Below are 20,581 nucleotides of genomic sequence, written 5' to 3'. Positions count from 1 at the left end.
AAGAGGAGGAGGAGGAGGAAAAAGAGGAGGCAGAGGAGAAGGAGGAGGAAAGGAGGAAGAGGAGAAGGAGGAGGAGCAGAAGGAGGAGGAGGAGGAAGAGGAAGAAGAGGAAGAGGAGGAAGAGGAGGAGAAGGAGGAAATGGAGGAGGAGGAATAATAATAAAGTTTTCTAAATGCACATGAAGAGCAGTATTTTAGAAGAAAGCAGACCAAGAGCAGCAGTAGGAAATTAGGCCAGTGGTTCTTCAAGTGAGGTCGGTCATTGGACCACAAGCATGGAACTCTCCAGGAGTTGCTGGCCAAAATCTCTAGAGATGAGCTCCTTAATGAGCTCCTTCATGGGTTCAGCTAAGTTTAAGAATTGCAATCACTAGTTCAGACTACATTGTAAAAATCAAAAAAAGAAGAAGAAATTTCTTCTACATAAGAGTAGCAGCAAGACGTTGCAGTATTTTCCAAGATATTTTAAAAGAAGAAGAACGCATACACTTGTCTGATGGCAGGACCGTGCACAGATGACTCATTTCAAGGTTCAGCTGAAGGGACCACAATGTCTACTCCTAGCCCATATTTTAGGCATTTTTCTTGGTCACTGTCACCCAGTCCCAAGGCTGGGGCTGGAGACAGGCTTATGGGATTTCCCAACCTCATTAGTCTCTTTGTTGCTTTCCAAAAACCCCCAGAGGCTTTGGAGACTTGAAAATAGGAAGATGACGGCCTTTGCCAAAGTCACTTTCAATTAGACAAGGATTTATTTTCTGTTTATACACTTCATAGAGATCTGATACTACTACTACTCTTTCTTGTAGAGGGACTACAGGAAGCTCTCTGATTAAGATAGATTTTGAAAAATGGTTTCTTGGCAATATCTTCAGATTAGAAATAAATTGGTGATTAAAAATAGAATGAATGTTAAATCTTTTCAAGATGTCATAACAACATATAGCAGCAAGATTTCTTTTCTATAGAAATATATATATATAAAACCCAAAACAGGGACTTTTGAGAATTATTTAAGAGGCATTGAAAACTCCAAGTTAAAAATAGCTTTTACCAGACCCCAGGAGGAGCAAGTAGAATCGGCAATTATCTAACAAGAACTAGGGCATAAAGATCCTTTAAGTCCTGTCTCAGGGAACTAGACAAGAAGACAGGTCAGCTCTCAGCTCTGCGGTGCACAGCAGTGGTTAGGAGCACAGCACCTCAAGTCAGACCCACTGACCTGCCTTGCCTTTTAATCCCAGTGTTACCTCTGAGCAGTTTTGTGACCCTGGGCAACTGACAACTCTCTAAGCCTCAGTTTTCTCATCTGCAAAATGGGAATAAGAAGAGTAGCAGCCTACCCTCATCCTCAAGTAGGTAGTTGGGAGGATGACTCAAGCTAACATTCGCAGGCCTCTGGCTCACCCTGTCTGGCACAGAGTAAGCACTGGTGCATGGTAATCATTGCTGTTATAAGGATTTCTACCACTTTTACTGTAAACCAAGGACTTTCTGTAATGCCAACATATTCAGGACACTTAGGAAGAGCTCTCTTTCGATGGGGTCAGAGAGGGAAAGAAGGCTGTTGCTTAGGAGCATTAAACTTCTGGATTTTAATCGTGCATATCCGTTAAGTCCCTCATCTGAGATTCAACCTTCTCCAGGAGCTACCTCCTGCTCCCAATTTCTCACAGCGGTAATTCCCACACCCACCACACTTTGCCAGCTCATTATATTCTGTCTTAGATTTTCCTTTAATCTCTTCATGTGCACAAACTCCATCTCCCCAACCAGACTATACACTTCTCCTGGGTTTAGTTCATGCCATACACCTTATTGTTTCATTTTTGCCATCTCTCCGAGCTCAATACACAGTATATACATGGTGGGTAAATAAGTAAGAATAAGAGTATGTAAATATGTAGGTCACTATTAACTCTCTTCTCCTTCTTCCTTCTAATAATAGCAGTCATAATATTAGATTAATAATAAAAGCTTCTGCATATTGAGTCCTTTCTGTGCACTAAATCAAACACTTTAAATGCCTGCCTCCCTGGACCGTCCACAACACCATGTGACCATGCTCTGGGTGGCTGCCAAGAGAATTGTGACGACAAGAGTAATACCTAGGGACACTTTCCAGGTCTCACTTAGCCAAGTTCAGAAACATGCTCTGAGCAAGGTGCCATCAGCTCCAGATCCTGAGCAGAAGACATCAACCTCCATCCCTTTTCACCCATCACAATCCAGCTGATGGTTTTAGAGCTCCTGTTATCAAAGCTTCCCCAAAGCAGAGATTTTGGGAGCTCCCAAAGCAGAATTTTAAGGACAAGGGACTTGTACCTTTGAGGGGCACAGGCTGAAAATTCCTTCCAACTGTTTCCTGTCTGTCTTCTAAGGTTGACCATAATGCACATTAAGAAATGTATATTATACTGCAAGTCAAGTCTGTATTTCAACTTTTTTTTTTTGAGACAGAGTCTTGCTCTGTTTCCCAGGCTGGAGTGCAGTGGCACGATCTTGGCTCACTGCAAGCTCTGCCTCGTGGGTTCACGCCATTCTCCTGCCTCAGCCTCCCGAGTAGCTGGGACTACAGGCACCCGCCGCCACGCCTGGCTAATTTTTTTTTTGTATTTTCTTTTTAGTAGAGACGGGGTTTCATGGTATTGGCCAGGATGGTCTCGATCTCCTGACCTCGTGGTCCGCCCACCTTGGCCTCCCAAAGTGCTGGGATTACAGGCTTGAGCCACCGCGCCCGGCCGACCCTCTGATGTTTTTCTATTCTATTTCATTCTTTCTTTAAAAATGATGCTTGAGAGAATGTGAAGAAATTGGAACCCTTATACATTGCTGATGGAAATGTAAGATGCTTTAGTCTCTTTGGAAAACAGTTTGACAGTTCCTCAAAATTTTAAACATATTGTTACCAAATAATCTAGAAATTCCACTCCGAGGTATGTATCCAAGAAAAACAAAAGTGTACATCTATAGAAAGACTTGAACATGAATGTTCATAGCAGCATTATTCATAGGAGCCAAAACATAGTAACCACCAAATGTCCATCACTGACAAATGAATAACCAAAATGTAGTATATCCATCAACGGAGTATTATTCACCATAAAAGGAAACAAAGTACTGATCTATGCTATATGTATGGCCCTTGAAAACGTTATGCTAAGTCAAAGAGGCCATCACAAAAACACATATTATAAGATTTCACGCATATGAATGGTCCAAAATAGGCAACTCTGTAGAGACATAAAGTGAATTTGGTTCTGGGAGGGAAGATGGGGGAAACGTGGAGTGTGGACTGGGTATGGAGTTTCTTTCTGGGGTGATGAAAATATTCTACAACTAGAACGTGGTGATGGTTGCATAACTGCTAATATAAAAAACAATTAAATCACACATTTAAGGGGTAAATATATGGAGTATGAATTATATTTCAGTAGAGCTGTTTTAAAATGATGGTTGTGATCCAACAAATTGATTCCACCACTCCCAGTGGTCACAAGTCAGGTGAAAACCATTGTCCTAGAGAATGGTGCCCCTCAGCCCTGTCCTCATCATGAGAGTCACTGCTTGGCCTAGACAGTGAGGGAGATGGCCCGCTGTGGGTAGGTGCTGGACTGATATATGGAGGGGTGGCCATGTGGACAGAGGGTGAATGCCATCTGCAGTGCAGTGTCCACAGCCCTTTACAGTGGCTGGATCTTGATCACATTTTCAGCAGAACTTGTCCTGCTAGAAGACTACATTTCTCAGCCTCCCTAATAGCTCAGGTGCCCAAGAACAGAAGCCCTTGCTGAAATTTCTGGAAGATTTCTTCCAATTTGTTTCATTGTGTTAAAATAGACATAAAATTTACCATCTTAACCTTTTTTTTTTTTTTTTTTTTTTACTGTAGAATTCAGTACTGCTAAATACGTTCACACGCTTGTGAAACCACGACCACCCTCCACCTCCAGAACCCTTCTCACCTTGCAGAACCGAAGCTCTGCACCCATTAAACACGGACTCCCCACTGCTCCCTCCCTGCAGCCCTGGGTGCCCACCATTCTGCTTTCTGTCTCTATGAATCTGACTACTCTAAGATCCGTGTATAAATGGAATCACACAATATTTGTCTTTCTGTGACTGGCTTATTTCACTTAGCATAATGTCCTTAAGTTTCATCTACTTTGTAGCATGTGTCAGGATTTCCTTCCTTTTTAAGACTGAATAATACTGCACTGTATGTACAGACCACATTTTAAAAATACATTCATCTGTCTAAGGCAGTTGGGTGTGCAAATATCTCTTTGAGACCCTATTTCAATTATTTTGGGCATACACCCAGAAGTGGAATTGATGGATGAGAGGGTCATTCTATTGTTAATGTTTCTAGGAACCATCATACCATTCCCCACAGTGGCTGCATTTTACACTCCCACCCACCGTGCACAAAGGCTCCAATTTCTCCATGTCATTGCCAACCCCTAGGATTTTCAGGGTTTTCGACAGCAGCAGTCCTAATGGGTGTGTCTGGGAGTGACTTCTGGGAGTGGAGAGGCTGACTCGGCCAGGGTGGTCAGCTCTTTTGCTCCTTTCTATTCTTCCCACCTCCAATTTGAATGTGACGGCTCAGTCTCCAGAAGCCAACTTATGACCCTGGAGAGGAATCAGCACCACGGCTGGTGAAGCACAGGCGAAGAGACTGCGTCCCTGACCCTTTTCTGGAAGCCACCTCAGCTAGCTGCCTCTGGACTTTCTTTCCGTGGCTGAATAAGTCCCTAGCTTGCTTACACTACTGAGTTGAGTCTCTGGTATTAGCAGCCAGAGGAATTTCCAAATGATGTGCCATCTAAATGAACACAAACTCCCCCCATGGTATGTGAACTTCAGAGACACCCCTTTGAGGAAGAACAGCCCCGCTCCCACCCCGGCCTTGCCACCTCCCTTGCCCTCTGGAAGAACTTCCCCCTGAGTCCCCTCTCCAAAGTGAGAGGAGATGCCCGGTACCTCGTGATCTTGAATATCCTCAGCAACCGGACACATCTGAGCACGGAGATGCCCAGGGGGGACATGATCTTGGTCTCCACCAGGATGGTCTCCAGGATGCCGCCACACACGACGAAGCAGTCAAAGCGGTTGAAGAGGGACACGAAGTAGGCCTGCAGGCCCAGGCTGTACATCTTCAGGAGCATCTCTGCCGTGAACAGGGCCAGCAGGGCCTTGTTCGCCGTGTCTGGCAGGCCCAGGAGAGGGATGAGATCCGAGCAGGGCCAGAGGAGGGCAGAGAGGGAGGCAGGGAAAGGAAATATAGTAATTATCTCCACTGGAAAAAAGATCCCCCATGACACTGCTGCCATCCACCTTGGCCAAAACAGAACAGTTAGGGCCAAGTCAACAGGAAAGGCTTCTCTCGTCATAATCATAACAGACATTTACTGAGTATCTCCCATGCACCATAGGCTCAGCACACACAAGCTCTACTCCTCATAGCAGGCCTGTGGAGATGGCACCACCATCGTCATGCCCATTTTCAGAGATGAGAAAGGAGGTTCAAAGACGTGAGTAATCTGCAGGCCAAACGGCTGACAGTTGGAGCTGCACTGTCTGAGTCTGACTTCTCCACCACCAGACCCCCTGCCTCCCAGGACTCTGGAATGCAGCTGTGGAGGATGGGGCCAGGTCTTCTTGACTGCCCAGCAATGATGATGAGGCCTGGCTAGCAGGACCCTCGTCTAGGGGCCCAAGGAAGGCTAATGAGAATGAACGACCCATTGAAGACAGTTCCTTGTGCTCAGGCCCTATTCTCTTCTCTGCCTTTTTGCTCATTCCATCCTCACATGTTCTGGTTAAGGCCACCTCGGGGCTGCAGGAAGGCCCCCAGGTATTTAAAATCCGTGCTGGGAAGTTGGCAGCCGGGGGTCTGAGACAGGCAAACAAGCTGCAGCCCCTTTCCTCATCACCGGGCACAACAGTGACTTTGGGGCAGGCTGATGGTGTGGGCCCAGTCAGGGAAGCGGTATCTGTTTTTAACAAGGTAGTGCATTTTATTGTGGGGCTTTAGAACTGCTAGGCCCTCGTTATCTCCAGCACCTGCCCAGAGCCCCGACCACTGGCTGCTTTCCCATCTACTTTCTGCCTGTGGTTATGCCCTCTCCTGGGCCTTGGGGCTGAGTTACCAGGAGGAAACCAGGGCAGAGCTGGGGCCGCTGCTCACCTTGGACTTCTGTGAGCCAGTGGGGCTGGTTGTAGTGCTCAGAGGCAATGGTGAGCGTGTTGAGGAACACCAGGAAAATCACCAGCCAGTAGAAGACATTAGACTTGACTGCGGCACGGCACTTTCTTCTGCAGAACCGGTTCCACCGGCGCCAGTAGCGGCTGGAAAGGGGACAAGGAGAGAAGGGTGGGGATGCCTGTGAATTCAGCTTTCCTCCAACCCAAGATGCAGCCCTGTGGCTCTTCTCACCTCTCACTGACCCGGCCTTGCTAGAACAGCCCAACCTGGTGGCAAGGAGCCCAGCTTCTCACCCAGCTAACCAGGCCCTGCCACCTTGGGGATGCCCCTGAACTCCTCCAAGCTTTAGTTCTCCCATCTGTGAAACAGGAAGAGGGCCAACCTTATGGGGTTATTGTGGGGACGGATCAAATACCTTTTAATGCATCTGGCTGTTTTGAAGTTGAAGGTGCTTAATAAATGGAAGTTTTTAAAAAAATTTTTGTAAAACGGCATTCTTAGAAACAGTGTTGCAAGCAATAAGAGCGTTCTTAGTAACAGTGGTGGAGAGGCCCAGTACCACATCGGGCACTTCTCATGCCTTCTCTCCAATTCTTTCAGTAACTCTGCAAAACATGCATCGTCCTGATTTTTGTGGAGGAGAAAACTAAGGGCCGGGGAGGCTCTGTACCTCGACCGGTACCACAGCGGGCAGAGCCAGGCGTGGTTTTCTGCCCAGCCTCCTGGCCCTGACTCTGCGTGCTGCATCCACATGGCAGAAGGGGTTCATCTGGAGCACAGGCTCTTTGTTTTTCTGGGTTAAGAATCTTTCCAGAATCTGATCAGTGTTTAGATCTGCCTTTCAGAAACATGGGCACACACCCACACACACACCTTTCCACGTGAGCCCATGCAGCACACAGACCCCTCGAAGCTCATTCGTGCTCCGTGGACTGTTCCCAGTATCTTGGTTCAGGGGCCTTTGTCAGTGATTCTCAAACCTGGCTCCACACAGAATTACCTAGGGAACCCTCCCCAGAACCCCACTGGTCTGCAAGCCCCAACACCAAACCAATTAAGTCTGATTCTCGAGGTATTGTTAAGGTTCCCCAGGTGGTTCTACTGTGTAATGATGGTTGAGAACCATTGGCTAAGATGATCCTAAAGAAACACCTTTTAAGATTCTATGGTGGAGGCCTTTTCATTTTCCTGATACAGAGAACATACACAGCTCTATTTGGTTGAATTCAGTAGACGACATGGTTAATAAATGGCTGCAGTGCGCAAGGAGCGAGGAACCACAGCTGAAGAGGTGCTGAGGAGGAGACTGCAGGGGCCATGCTGAGGGCTTGGGGAGGGGAAAGGACATGATCAGGTTGGATTGGAACACCCCCCAAAAACAGCCCCCCTGTCACCTTCCAGACCAGGGAGAGTATGAGGAATTCTCTTCCTGTTCTCCAGGTTAGAGATGATGAAGGCAATAGATTTATTAATGGCAAAGACAACACGGAGCTGGCAGCAATTCTGGAGGCAGAATCAACAAGCCCTTGAGATGAGTGGATGTGCAGAATAAGAGAGACAGGTATGGAAGGGACTGCCAACATTTTTAGCTGGGGAGATTTGGGAGAGCGGCACAGAGGAGGGCCAGAGGAGGGGGAGTTGAGCTCCAGGCAGAGGGGTCAGCTATGAGAAGTATGGGGTGCTTAGCTCTGCACATGACTTTGGGGCACCTGTAGGGCTTGTATGCAGACCCACCAGGCATAGAAGACGCAGCTCCTGCTTGGGTAATGAAGGCAGGAGGAGAAATAAAGTAGAATCCTGGTGATAAAGTCCATGAATATCTGTATTCTTCCATAAAATGATCTCCTTTCTATGAATCTCTCTAGTCTAGACAGACATTCCTCTAAATAAGCATGCAGAATCTGCCTCAGGGCAGAGATTTCAAACCTCACACCGCAGCCCATTAGTGGGTCATGAAATCTATTGAGGGCATACCTGGCACTGAATAAAGGAATAGAGTGGAAAATATCACAATGCCTATCATATCATAAGAAAACTGCTTTTTAAAGTAAGCAGTAAGGAAAATACTTTTTACATAAAACTTCGTTTCCGGGGTGTGTGTGTGTGTGTCTGTGGCATACTAAGTCTGGATGTGAAAACTGGCCCTCCAGTTCAGCATGAGGAAGCTGAACTGAGGTCCTCTATTCTAAATCAGAGTCCATGGCATGAGTCCATTTCTCCAGTCCTCCTACCAGAGATGACCATCAAGCCTCAGCCTCACCTCTTGGGTCAGGTTATGCTGGTGGTAGAACAGCAAGTCCTATCTGTGTGAACCTGCTGGTCTGTGAATGGCCTATTCCTTTCCAGCCCCTGGGCACGTAGCAGCACCATACGTGGGTGTGCCCCAGGGGGCAGGGACAGTTCTGTGCTGTGTGCACTGCCCTCAGCCTTGGTCCTCTGCTTCCAGAGCAGAAGCCCCTCCAAACATCAGCAAACTCCAAGATGCTAGGGACAACTAGTGTTCCAAGGTTCCAGGATGTGGACCTCAGCTGTTATGGATCCCTGCACCCACCCCCCTCAAAATTGCCTCTTGGAGTAGCCTGACTTCATCCACCTTTCTATTCTGTCATTTTTCTATCGATGGTCTGCAGAAAATCCTGTTACCAAGCCTTTGCTAAATCTAGGATGAGGTTAGGAGAATGAAGAGTAATCTAAGAAGGGCACTCTTTCCTCAGGACTGCAGGGAGAACTTAGTTTTTGGCCTGAGGAGCAGGGAGGGGAGAAAGGATTAATCCGAGCAGTCTTCTGCTCTGGCTTGAAGGCCATCTCCAGTGAGGGCCACACCTTACATGGGACACTTGTCTACCACTTGGGGGAAAATCCACTACACAGGGAAGCAGGTCACCAGGTGTGAAATATGGTTTCCAATCTGTATACTGAAGAGATATCTGCACTCCTATGTTCACTACAGCACTATTTACAATAGCCAGGATACAGAATCAACCGAAGCGTCCATCAGCAGATGAATGGAGGAAATGCGGTACGTGCACACACTGGAATATTGTTCAGCTATAAAAAAGAATGAAACTCTGTCATTTGCAACAACATGGATGGAACTGGAGGCCATTATATTAAGTGAAATAAGCCAGGGACAGAAAGACAAATTGTGATATTCTCACTCACAGGTGGGAGCTAAAAATTAAAGCATTTGAACTCATGGATACCGAGAGTAGAATGATGGTTACCAGACGCTGGAAAGGGTAGTAGAGATGGTAAATAGGTGAAAAAATATAGTTAAATAGAATAAATACGATGTAATATTTGATCATACAACATAGGAGAGAAGGATGGTGACTACAGTCATAATTTATTGTATATTTTAAAATAACTAAAAGAGTGGAATTGGAATGTTCCTAATGCAAAGAAATGATAAGTGCATGACGTGAGGAATACCCCAATAACCCCGGTTTGATTTTTACACATTTTACACCTGGATCGAAACGTCACATGCACCCCATAAATATATACACCTATTAGTGGCCACAGTCATTAACAATTTAAAAAGTTATGATTTCTAAGTGCACTTTGGGATTCTTGCACCCCCGGACATACTGCCCTGGATCCGAGGGAGGATGGTGGGGGGTGGATGGAGGGACAAAGGAATGGGACAATGAGTCCCACAGGGTCCTCTTGAGAGGAGACCTCTGCCGTTTGCCAGATCTTGATACTAAACAGTCTTATCTTGCAGGGCATGCCACTGCTTCCTTCCTGTGATTGTGATTATTAATATTGTACTGAAATTTGGCAAGTAGTTTTTTCCCCTAAAAAATGAATTTTCAGGACAAACTCATATCTGATCTTAAACAGCTGACAGTGAAGTTTGCAAAGAACATGTTTTAAATAGATACAATCTCAAGTTCCAGAAATCACTGATAATTGTTATTCAGAGTCCAAGGCAATCAAGGTTGCTTTCTTTACGGTATGCAGAGCTGTCTTAGAGTGGGTTTAATATGAGAACTTGATTATGCCCCTCTTTCCTCATGGTTGGGGGTAGTGGGTATGGGTGCTGGGTGGTCAGGCCCGTCCCATGGGTCTGGGGCTGCTCTGCAGAGACTGCTGAGGAGTGGCTGGAGCCGACAGGACGGTGTCCCTTTAAACTGGGGTGCTCCTGAGCAGACCCATTTGGGAGAGTCACATGGATTTGGGCTGGGGTGGGGGTGGGGTAATTACTACCCAGAGAAAGTATTTAAAGATAATTATACACCTCCCACTCTTCAAAATATAGCTTTGCTTGACAACTGGTTTCCTGGCAACACTTCCTACTGTATAATAAATGTAATGGTTTATTAGAATGTGTAAATTTATTTGTGTTTACATATGCATGGAGGATACAGAAATTAAATGATAAAATAGGGAGGAGAAATTTGCCTGCTATTCATGTTCCCTTCACACTAACTGGAAGTCATTTTCTCTAAAAATAGAACCTTCCATATGTAGACACAGGAGAGAGGGATGGTTACGAATGGGTCTCATCTATGTCTCTAAACTTCGGGATCACTGCATTCCCAGGGGAAACTTCTGCTCTCGCAGCCCCAGCTCCGCCTGCCCTTCTCCCTACACTGGACCCTCCTCTTGCCTGTCCAGCTGCACGGCAAGTCCTCCCAGCTACTGGAAACTCCACCTTTGCTCCATCCTCTCTGTCCTGCCCCTCCTGTGGGGCTCACACTGAGTCCCAGCTTCTCCGTGATGCATGCTTCTAGTCTTCTCAGCCTTGGTACTCTTCACTGCTTACTGTCTGCATTACTCATTTTAGTTACACATTCAAGAAATAGTTACTAGGCCGGGCGCGGTGGCTCAAGCCTGTAATCCCAGCACTTTGGGAGGCCGAGACGGGCGGATCACGAGGTCAGGAGATCGAGACCATCCCATCCTGGCTAACACGGTGAAACCCCGTCTCTACTAAAAAATACAAAAAACTAGCCGGGCGAGGTGGTGGGAGCCTGTAGTCCCAGCTACTTGGGAGGCTGAGGCAGGAGAATGGCGTGAACCCGGGAGGCGGAGCTTGCAGTGAGCTGAGATCCGGCCACTGCACTCCAGCCTGGGCGACACAGCGAGACTCTCTCAAAAAAAAAAAAAAAAAAAAAAAAAAAAAGAAATAGTTACTAAACACCGACCCTGGAAGGGCCCCAGATACCCAGCAGCTAGCACGATGCTCACAGGCCTCCTCTGTGTAAAACCTACCCGGAGACACAGACCACTAAGTGAGCAGTCACAGCAGGGCCTAAGTGCTGGGCGGGTCCACAAGGGAGCACACAAAAGGGGACACCATAGGCAAGAAGGGTCCCCAGAGGAAATGACTTACCATTTCCTTGTATTGTCTGTTACCTTTTATTTGTATGGTCCTGCCTCTCCACGGAGCTCACAAGACCCACAAAGGAATGGGGCTGTGTCTTACACTTGCTTACAGACCCACGGGACTCAGCACAGTCCATCCTGCACAAGAACCCCTGGCTGATGGCATGGTTGAGCAGCAGAGATGAACTCTACGCAAATGGACCACCTCCCTCTGGAAGACAAGGCTGAAGATTCCCGGAGCTCTTGTGAACCAGGGCTCAGGGTGGAGGTGAGGAGAGGGCAGTGCTCCTAAAATACCTAAAATAGTTTGCTTGATACGCAATGGTGGACAGGCTTCTGGAATCGTAGACAACATCAAAATGATGGGTCCTGCAGGCTCCTTCTAGTGGCTAGAGTAAGTTTCCATTTTTTTTTTTTTTTTCCACCAGAACCAATAACAAACAGCACAGAAAATCATTAAGTTTAATTCTCTTGTAAATAAGTAACTTTACGAAGGACTATTAGAGATTGGGGCAAATTTGGATTTGTGCCTTGTTGCTGCTGGTATGGCAGAAGTGAAGAGAACATTGGAAGCACATTTCACTGAAGACTGGGCAAGCCAGTCCTCCGAATTTTAGAACCCCGTGAGGTTCACTTCAGAACTCCGTAAAGTTGAGCTCCAGAAGCTCCAACTTGTCTAATTAATCCCTTCAGGTTGCAAAAGACTTCCTGCATCATTTGTTTCCTAACTGTTTACATTCTATTCTGAACAGTGAGCTCCAGATGCCACAAATCTCTTATTTTAACTAATTCCTCTAAGTGAAAACCTGGATTACCAAGGGAATACTCTATATGACTGTAATATACTATGGCTGTAATCCATTAACTGGCCAGATTTTCCCTAAAGGTTCCATTCCTATACTTCCTTTAAAGAAACATGACTTTGGATCATTCTGTTTTGCAAATGGAATAGGCCAGTTTGAGACTCAAATTCCATTATCTGTAATTGTTACACTGTTTCACCTAACTTGAGAAAATGATTAGGAATCCTTTCAAAATGTTGGTGGCATTTTCAATCTATTTGTAGCCTTTGATATTCCCTAAGCAGACACCATCAGTGAACTGCTGAATCCAGATCAGACAGCGGCTGGGTGATACCTGCTCATGTGTGAAACCTCCAGGGCCATGTGGCCTTGTGTGGCAGCCGCTAGCAACATGCAGCTACCGTGCATGGGAAACGTGGTCAGTCCAGACTGAGATGTGCAGAACTGGCAAAACACACTGCATTTCAAAGACTTAGCACAAAAGCATGAAAGCAAAATATCTCATTGATACTTTTTATATGAATTACAGATTGAAATAGTAATGTTTTAGAGACACTGGTTTAAATCAAAGAAATTTCCTGTTTCTTTTTATTTTTTAACCTGCCTACTAGAACATTTTTACAAGTACATATGTGGCTTGCATTATATTTCTATTGAATAGCATGGCTGTAGAGTTGTACACTCTGTGGACACACTAGCTACGCGGGAACAGGGTTTACTATTCCTGGGCAGAACCTCATCACTAGGATGGCACAGGGATTGGCAGCAGAGCCCCTGGGTATGAGTTCTGACTCAGCCATACTAGAGCCTTGTGACCTGGGCCTCTCAAAGCCTCAAGATCCTCACCTAGAAATGAATTTCGATGATAATGCCAACCTATTAGCTGCAAGCCTTTAGGAGAACAAAATCTGCTGTCTGCATTGCTGTGGTGTGTTGAGGGGTGGCTGCAGAAGAAGAAGGCCTTCCCAGAGGCAGATGATCAGGGCCGAATGGCCAGCACGCAGCAAAGCCTCAGGGCCAAGGGAGACTCCAGAGGTTTACAGGCACCAAAGCTCTTTCCCTCTTGTTCAAAAGCACAGCTTGCACCATAGATCACTGGATGAAAATGATGTTGCCGGAGTGTTCCAGGCAATCTCTAACTCGAGACACAAGTATGCAATTTTCCCTTCCATCCTCTGGATCATATTCATTCATTCATTCATTTATTAATTTATGATTTAACCACTTGCATGAAGTGAGAATGATATTTTGGAAATATTTTCAAGTGTATTTTTAATCCCTTGACTCTTATTGTGTGGGGGCTTTGGAACTGCTAAAGCACAACATGCTTTTTCAGCTTTGACTGTCAAATTAGATATTTTGTTTGAATCTGTGTCAAGTCTATTGTCTTACTGGGGCAAGATCATTCATTTATTAATTCACTCACTCACTCAGCAAATAGTTGTGAGGTCCTTGTTACGTACCAGCCACTTCTCCAGATGCTGGAGATCAAGCAGTAAGAGCCAAGCATTACTGAGAGAGAGAATTTTTTTTTTATATTTCTGGAGCTCTTTCTCTGTAATAAGAGCCAGAGCTGATGGGCCGGACCCTAGATTTTTTTATGTAGACGAGGTCTTGGTTTGAGAGAAAGAGGAACTGGGAAAAAAGCCTGTATTTTCCAGTCCTAGTGAAATGGGAGAGAAAGAATGTGTCAGAAGTGGAGCAACAGTCAGACACCAGGGTCCTCACTTAATTTTTAGCCCTTGGGCACCACACCTCAAGAGGTTGGCAGGGGGTTGCTTTAGAAACACCCAGATGGCCATGGGGAGGCCCAGAGACACTGGGGCTGGTGGAGTGTCTTGGCAGACCCTCGGAGGTCAGCCCTTGGTTTGAAGCTTATCCTGGCTATTACAGAGGGCGTGATGGGACACCAGTAGGCCAATGAGCCTGCCATAGTGCTGCTGCCTCCCCCAGCTCCTTCAGAGAGCGTCAGGGACTTCGAAGTGTCCGTGTACTCAGCTGAGGTGTAGAGGTGCTAAAGTCAGTGGGCCAACAGAACTCAAGGGTCAGAGGGCAGAGGTGGAGATTTCAAGGCCAGAGGCAAGCAGAGGGCATGGACTCCAGCAGTGGATGCCCTAACGAGATGGACCTCAGTGGGTACCAGTTCAGACAGCAGTCCAGCCTAGCCCCATGCAGCAGAGATGAGCAAGCATCCAGAGGGTTCATGTGGCTCATAGGACCAGCCCTCATCACTCCCTGCTTCCTGGAATCGCAAAGTCCCTCTCCCCCATGTGTCCAGCTCCATCTAAGAGAGGAGCTGGGACAGAGGCAATCGGAGAGACAAATCACTTGATCTTAAGGGACTGTTTAAAATACAGCACTGGGCTACATTTACTCAGCTGGACGAAAATGTCTTTATGCTCCTGCCGTGTAGTAGGTAGGGCTAGGGAATCAAGATTAGCTCAATGATGAAAAACAACCAGTATTTTTTGGTAGATACACGCTTTGTGGGAGTGAATTCACATTCTCCCTGCACGCATCTGTCCACTACTTCATTTAACACACATGTACGGACATTCACCACTGGACAGGAAATACAGGCTTTCACTAGGACTGGAAAATACAGGCTTTTTTCCCAGCTCAGGGTGCTCTGAAAGTAACCCCTGTGAGGCATGCAGGCAGAGCCTCTGGGGGCAGGGGACTGTGAGCCCGTAATCCGAGTGTGATCTGCTGAGTGCTGTGACAGACATCAGCAAAGCACCAGGGAAGGGGGAGCTGAGTAACTCTCCCTGGAGCTTGCAGAAGGTATTTTCCAGACCCAGCGAAATGGGAGAGAAAGCAGTAACATGGAAGCAGTAACATCTGAGGGTCTGAACAGAAGTCTGAGTTCTCCAGATGAAGGCCTGGGGGCATGGTGATTTAAGTGGAGGAATGGCTCCATGCAAGGGCCCCAACGTGCACCAGGACAGGGAACATTTGGATAACTGCAAGAAGTTCCCTGTAGGAGGAACAAAGGTTATTTTCACGGAAGTGCAGGAAGTGAGGCTGGGAGGCAGATGCGGGCTGAGGACCCTGGGTCCTTTTGTAGGTTCTGCCATTGTCAAGAGCAGTGACACAGATGGGTGTCATAATCCTATGTGCTTTCCATCATCACCCGAGTTCACCTCTCACCATGTTCTATAAATAGGAAGTAGGTCATGACAGTTAAAATGAAACAAGGGTTCAGTTTATGTTTCTTTTAACCAGACTTCATCTTAGAAGGGAGGAAAACATATCTGGTCTGACAACTTCCTAGCGACACTGCTGCCAAAGAGATGGACGGTCCAAGATCATTCAACAAATGTCAACCACTGGATTACTTGTCTGATCTGAGCCATAAGCTTTTTCTTAATGGCCATACAGAAAGTAGTTACCCCCTGGGAGGAATACCCCTTACCCTACTGACAACTCGTAGGTATTACCTTGGGCCACCCAACAGGGTGGCTGAGGACAGAGCTGGTGGTAGAAGGAAGAGCAGTGTGCGTCTCACTCACCTGAACTTTGACTTGGAGATCCGGTGGCTGAAAGAGAAAAAGGAAATGTTACCAAACACACGTGCATTAAAAAGATGTTCAACCGTCCCAGGGAAATCTGATGTTCCCCAGGTAACTTCGTGTGGGCCCTGGAAGGAGGCATGGTGTGAATTAGAACATCTTGGGAGAGAAAGAACACTATGTATTTGAATGTGGAGACTGAGGTCTGGCCCAGCTAGCATCTTCTAAGTATAGACAATCCTTGCTGTAGAGGGAGAGCACCAGGTCCTCAGGGTCTGCCTAGGAAGTTCTATGAGGTCAGGTTAGGAAGAGCTGTATCCTGAGAAAAGCTGCAGAGGAAGAAAAGGCCTCTCCTGATGACAAGAGGACCCCAATAGCAGAAAAAAATCACAGGCAAGAACAGGTCGGCACAGACCTCACAGCTGTCTGCCAGAGCCCAGCTAGAGTGGGGTTATGAAGGGAAGACCAGCAAAATGAGCCAGCCAGAAATGGAGGGGACACAACAGCCCCCACCCAAGAGCTACAGAGGGGGCCTAAGGAGCCAGCCCCAGATTCAGAGGAGAAACCCAGGATGCTGACAGTCACGTGCAGTCCTGAAGACCTGGGGACTTCTGGGCAGAAGCTCAGGGTGGGCGTGAGGGTGGCTGCCTGGAAGGGTCACTGAACAGGGAGGGGGTTCCATGGAAAGGTGGAACCTTCAAGGAAGTCCTGAGCCTCCCTAGTTCACGTAGGGAAGAGTGCACGGGAGGCAGGAGGCTGGGAGAAGAGGGCAGGCGGGAGAGACTGTGAAAGAGAAGTATGGAGGAGAGAAGGCTGAGCCAAAGAAAGAGAAACAGAGTGAGAGAATATAAGCAGTGGAGGCAATTAGAAAGCACCTGTCAGCTTGGCTTTGGTGCTAGGAGAAGGGCGCGAACGCTGGGGATAGTGCAGTTGGTGACAATGTTCAGGTGGACAAGTAGAAGGATAGAACGCAAGTTAGAGAGGAAGAAGGCAACGGAGACGGTGGTGGAGCAACAAGGAGAGGCACGGGGAGGAAACACGAGAAGGCAGTCTGGGAGGCGACCGCCGCAGGCCTGCCATGTCCCAGCCTGGCACACAGCAAGCTGTGTCGCAGAGCAAGAAAATGCCAGCCCCTCTCGTTATTTCTTATTAAAAAAAATTAAGCCAGAAGATGTGACAGGTGGCAAAGCCATCATGCATGAGATAATTATATCTCTGGGGCACTGCGAATCAAAGCCAAGTGCCTTTACTGCTCCGAACCGTTAGCTAATAACCTCATCCCACCCCCATAGGCTGCCTGTGAGGGCTGGAGGGCTTAATCACACGTTAACAGTGTGTGGGAGGGGGACTGGGAGCCCAGGGCAACACTGTTATTTACAGCCACAGTTTAACCAGCAAACAAATGTTTCCCAGCTGCTAACTGGGTGCTGGGGAACCCAGGTGCTCTCTTCTCCAGCGGGCCCATGCTGAGCCCCAGACCACCCAGGCTGCTTTTGGGTGGTTGTCTCCCCTTGCTGTTACCCATAAGCCCAAGTGGGTGACCACGGCCTTCAGCTTTGTCACTCTGACTCCAAGCCTAGCCTGGCCCCAGGCCTTCTTTCAGAAACACCTCAGTAGTCCTGCCTGGGGTGCCCCTTGATGACGACCACCGGCCCTTTGCCATGAGGCGTTCTCTTGCTCGCAGTGCAAGCGGGTCACAAGTGCAAGTGGGCTCTGAAGCGCTCCTCTCTGGGGGAAACCTAACCCCGAGTGTTCGTCTCCAAGGGGAATGACCCTGGGAAGCAGGATTGGCGCTGGGGGTGCTGGAAAAGGAGGTCCTGCTTCAAGCATGGTCGTGGACTGCGGGTCCTTCTGTGGCATCCGGGCACATTCTGAGCAAGAAGTGGACAGAGCCTTCTTGTCCGCTTTGTGACAGGTCCGGATGGATAAGCCTGGGCACCACACTTAAAGACTGATTTTGTTGCTATTGTTGCTATTCTCTGGGATTGTGAGCAGAATTTTAGGTTCGCGGGGACCAAAACCTCATCCCCTTTTAAAGGCTGGCACTTTTGACAAGGAACCGCCGAATGGCTGAGTTCCATGTCGGGCAGGCCCCTCTCCTGGAGAAGGGGAGGGCACTGCTCAGCGGCGTTTGTCTGGAGACCGAGGAAAACTCCATGGCCGTGGGGAGCTGAGGTGGGAACTCTGTGACATCTGAACGCCTTGGTTCTTCCTGCTCCCTTTGCACACCTTGGAATTAATGCTAGGACCTCTCTGCCTCCCAGGAGGTGGCCCAGGGTTCTGGGCTGGAAAGGTGCTCCTGCAGTGAGAGGACGCAAGCCAGGAGCCCGGGTGCCTTGGTGCCACGGTGCTGGTCCACATCCTAGGCCGGATCACTGTGGCCAGTGCCGCCCTGCGACTGATCGTCACAATCTCCAAAGAACCCTGAGAACAGCTGGGGGCTCTGGTTTCCCTATGCACAGTGCACTCAGAAGGCTGCCTGGCTTTCTCCACCATCGTCGTTCCAATGAGGCACAATTCCTACCTCAGGTTGAGCGGATTCTTGAAGAAGAGCGAGGAGGGAGAGAAGGCTGGTAAGGAACACGAGACCATCAGAACAGTTCCAGTGGGTGGGAACTGAAGTTCATGCGACCCCAGATACTTTCTCCACCCAGGACTCTAAGAGAAACCTTCGGAGAGACCATGATTTTCCTTTGTGCTTTTCAGGTTCAGAATTAGAGACAAGCCCCATACTCTTTTTCCTCCCTAGTTACTCAGTTTGCATTTGTCATTATCTGAGAAATATTTGAACTTCTTGAGAGCTATTTATATTTTCAGCCTCTCCCCTCTTCTTAGAGGAATGAGTGCCATATGTTTACTACCTGCTGTGTAAAATAGTATTTCCCTGAATTGTCCCAAATTTGCCTTTAACGTAAGTCAGATGGCACTGCAGTCATCATCCACATTGATAATGCGTCTGACTCAGCATCCTTAACTCCGGGGCTTCCTCTCCAGCACAGCTCTTATTATTGGGAGGGTCACATCCTGCCCTTGCCATGGCATAGGATTGCTTCCACTCCTGGGTCCTGAGCTCAGATGCTCCATGACTCTGGCCACAGCCTCCCTTTCTATGATCCCTCCTGCTCTTTCAGAGGATCCAACCTTTGTCCTCACTGGATCCTCCCCATCACTCACACCCTTCAACACCAGGCTTGACTACAGTCATGGCAACGTTGCCCTCAATACCACAGAGACTCCACACCGCCTGGGCCTTCTGCTGTGCCCGCATGGCTAAGCCCCACCCTGGGTCACCCTGCTGTCTCTTTTTCGTGCTCTCAGGCTGCAGAGTCTGCCAAAAATATGGCTGACTGCACATTTATGATATCAGTCTCCACCGCGGCATCAGTGCTGCCCAGGAACCTTTGGGCAATCTCTCGATGACTCACTGGTTTCAGTCTCTGTACTGTCCTTCAAGTTCCTGTGGCCCCTGACCCTTGCTTTGGGAGATGAGATGGCTGAGCTCATTCGGAGTGACTCCTATCACTGACCCCTTCATCAGAGCCTGTTTCTGATTCTATATTCTTTACAGAACTGTAGGCTTTGAGAGCTGGAAGGGACCCTTAGATACCACGTGGACCTACAGTTTGCAATTTCTCCAGGTGTAGAATGCTTTCTTCATATGAAATCTTGCACCGCTGCAGGTGGTTTCTGCCCCCTGCCCCAGCCTCTGCTGAGACGTCAGTCCGACCCTTCCTCTTCCCAGAGGATGAGGCTGAGGCCCAGAGCAGAGCACTTTGGCCAAGATCCCAGGGCTAGCTGGAGGTTGATGGGCACTAGACTCTGGGACTCCTCTTCTTTCATTTTCCAATTAGTCCCAGGTGCACAGAAGCTCCTCTTTCCTGAGCAAGTTCAGTGCCTCAAACTGTCTTTGCTGTCGCCCTTCTCCTCTCCCTGTAAGCACCTGCTTCCCCTCCAGCTTGTTTGGCCTCTTCCTGCTCTGTGACTTCTTCCTTGCCTTGAAGCTTGCCCTAGCTTTTATTACAATGAAGGCCAGCACCTCCCACACTCATGCTACTCCTCTTCACATGCTCCCATCTTCCTCCCTGTCCATGGCCTCACTGCCTGAGTTAGCACCCTGTTCTGGCCCATTTCCACCCCTTCTCCCTCACTGAGACCGACTCCCAAGACCAGAGCCCTGCAACCCTTAGGGGTAGCACCCCAGAACACACACATAGCACAGCACTTCTTTCCCTCCGCAGCCTAAGCTGCTGCCACATTACCTCGCACCTGCGCCAGGCTCTTGCGGCTTCTCATTCCTCCCTGCTCTTTTCCTGACATCGCCGTGATCCTTCAGGAGCTCGGAACTAACCAAATTAACCTCCCACTCAGCTCTGTTCGGAACGCCCTTCAGTGACTTCTCACACTCTTCTGATGCAGACCCAAATGTTTAAGGGTCTGCCAGGCCCTCAATAACTCACGTCCATCCTTCTGTTCTCAGCTGGAATTTTAATTCTGCAAAGAAGCCTTTCCTAACCTGCCAGTCCAAATCAGAAACCTGTGTTATTAGCCTGACATTACACTTACTTTTCCTTCTTAACACTTACCCCAATTTAGAGTTGCCTATTTATTTGCATAGCGTCTCTCCCACACTAGACAGTGAGCTCCAGTATGATGGCGTCAATTTCCTCCCCTGTTGTGTGTCACCACCACCTAGCCTAGCACCAAGCTGGGCAGACTGTGGA

The 20,581-nt window shown here is 48.0% G+C and overlaps 1 protein-coding gene across 21 annotated transcripts in view; it reads right to left on the bottom strand.

Annotated features, from left to right (window-relative positions):
- CACNA1C (calcium channel, voltage-dependent, L type, alpha 1C subunit) overlaps nt 1–20,581 on the bottom strand; it is a 659,923-nt gene that overhangs the window by 121,580 nt on the left and 517,762 nt on the right. For all 21 annotated transcript variants that reach the window (XM_011931029.1, XM_011931041.1, XM_011931040.1 and 18 more), the window contains exons 11-13: nt 15,861–15,887; nt 6,194–6,354; nt 4,987–5,212 (exon numbers count right to left, since the gene is read on the bottom strand). In XM_011931029.1, the coding sequence (XP_011786419.1) occupies nt 4,987–5,212; nt 6,194–6,354; nt 15,861–15,887 (414 nt within the window). The remainder of the gene's footprint in view (nt 1–4,986; nt 5,213–6,193; nt 6,355–15,860; nt 15,888–20,581) is intronic.

Source organism: Colobus angolensis, unplaced genomic scaffold, assembly GCF_000951035.1.
Source record: "Colobus angolensis palliatus isolate OR3802 unplaced genomic scaffold, Cang.pa_1.0 Scaffold89, whole genome shotgun sequence".
NCBI classification, from domain to species: Eukaryota; Metazoa; Chordata; class Mammalia; order Primates; family Cercopithecidae; genus Colobus; species Colobus angolensis.
Note: the sequence above shows the minus strand (reverse complement) of the source record. Positions and strands in the feature narration are given on the sequence as shown.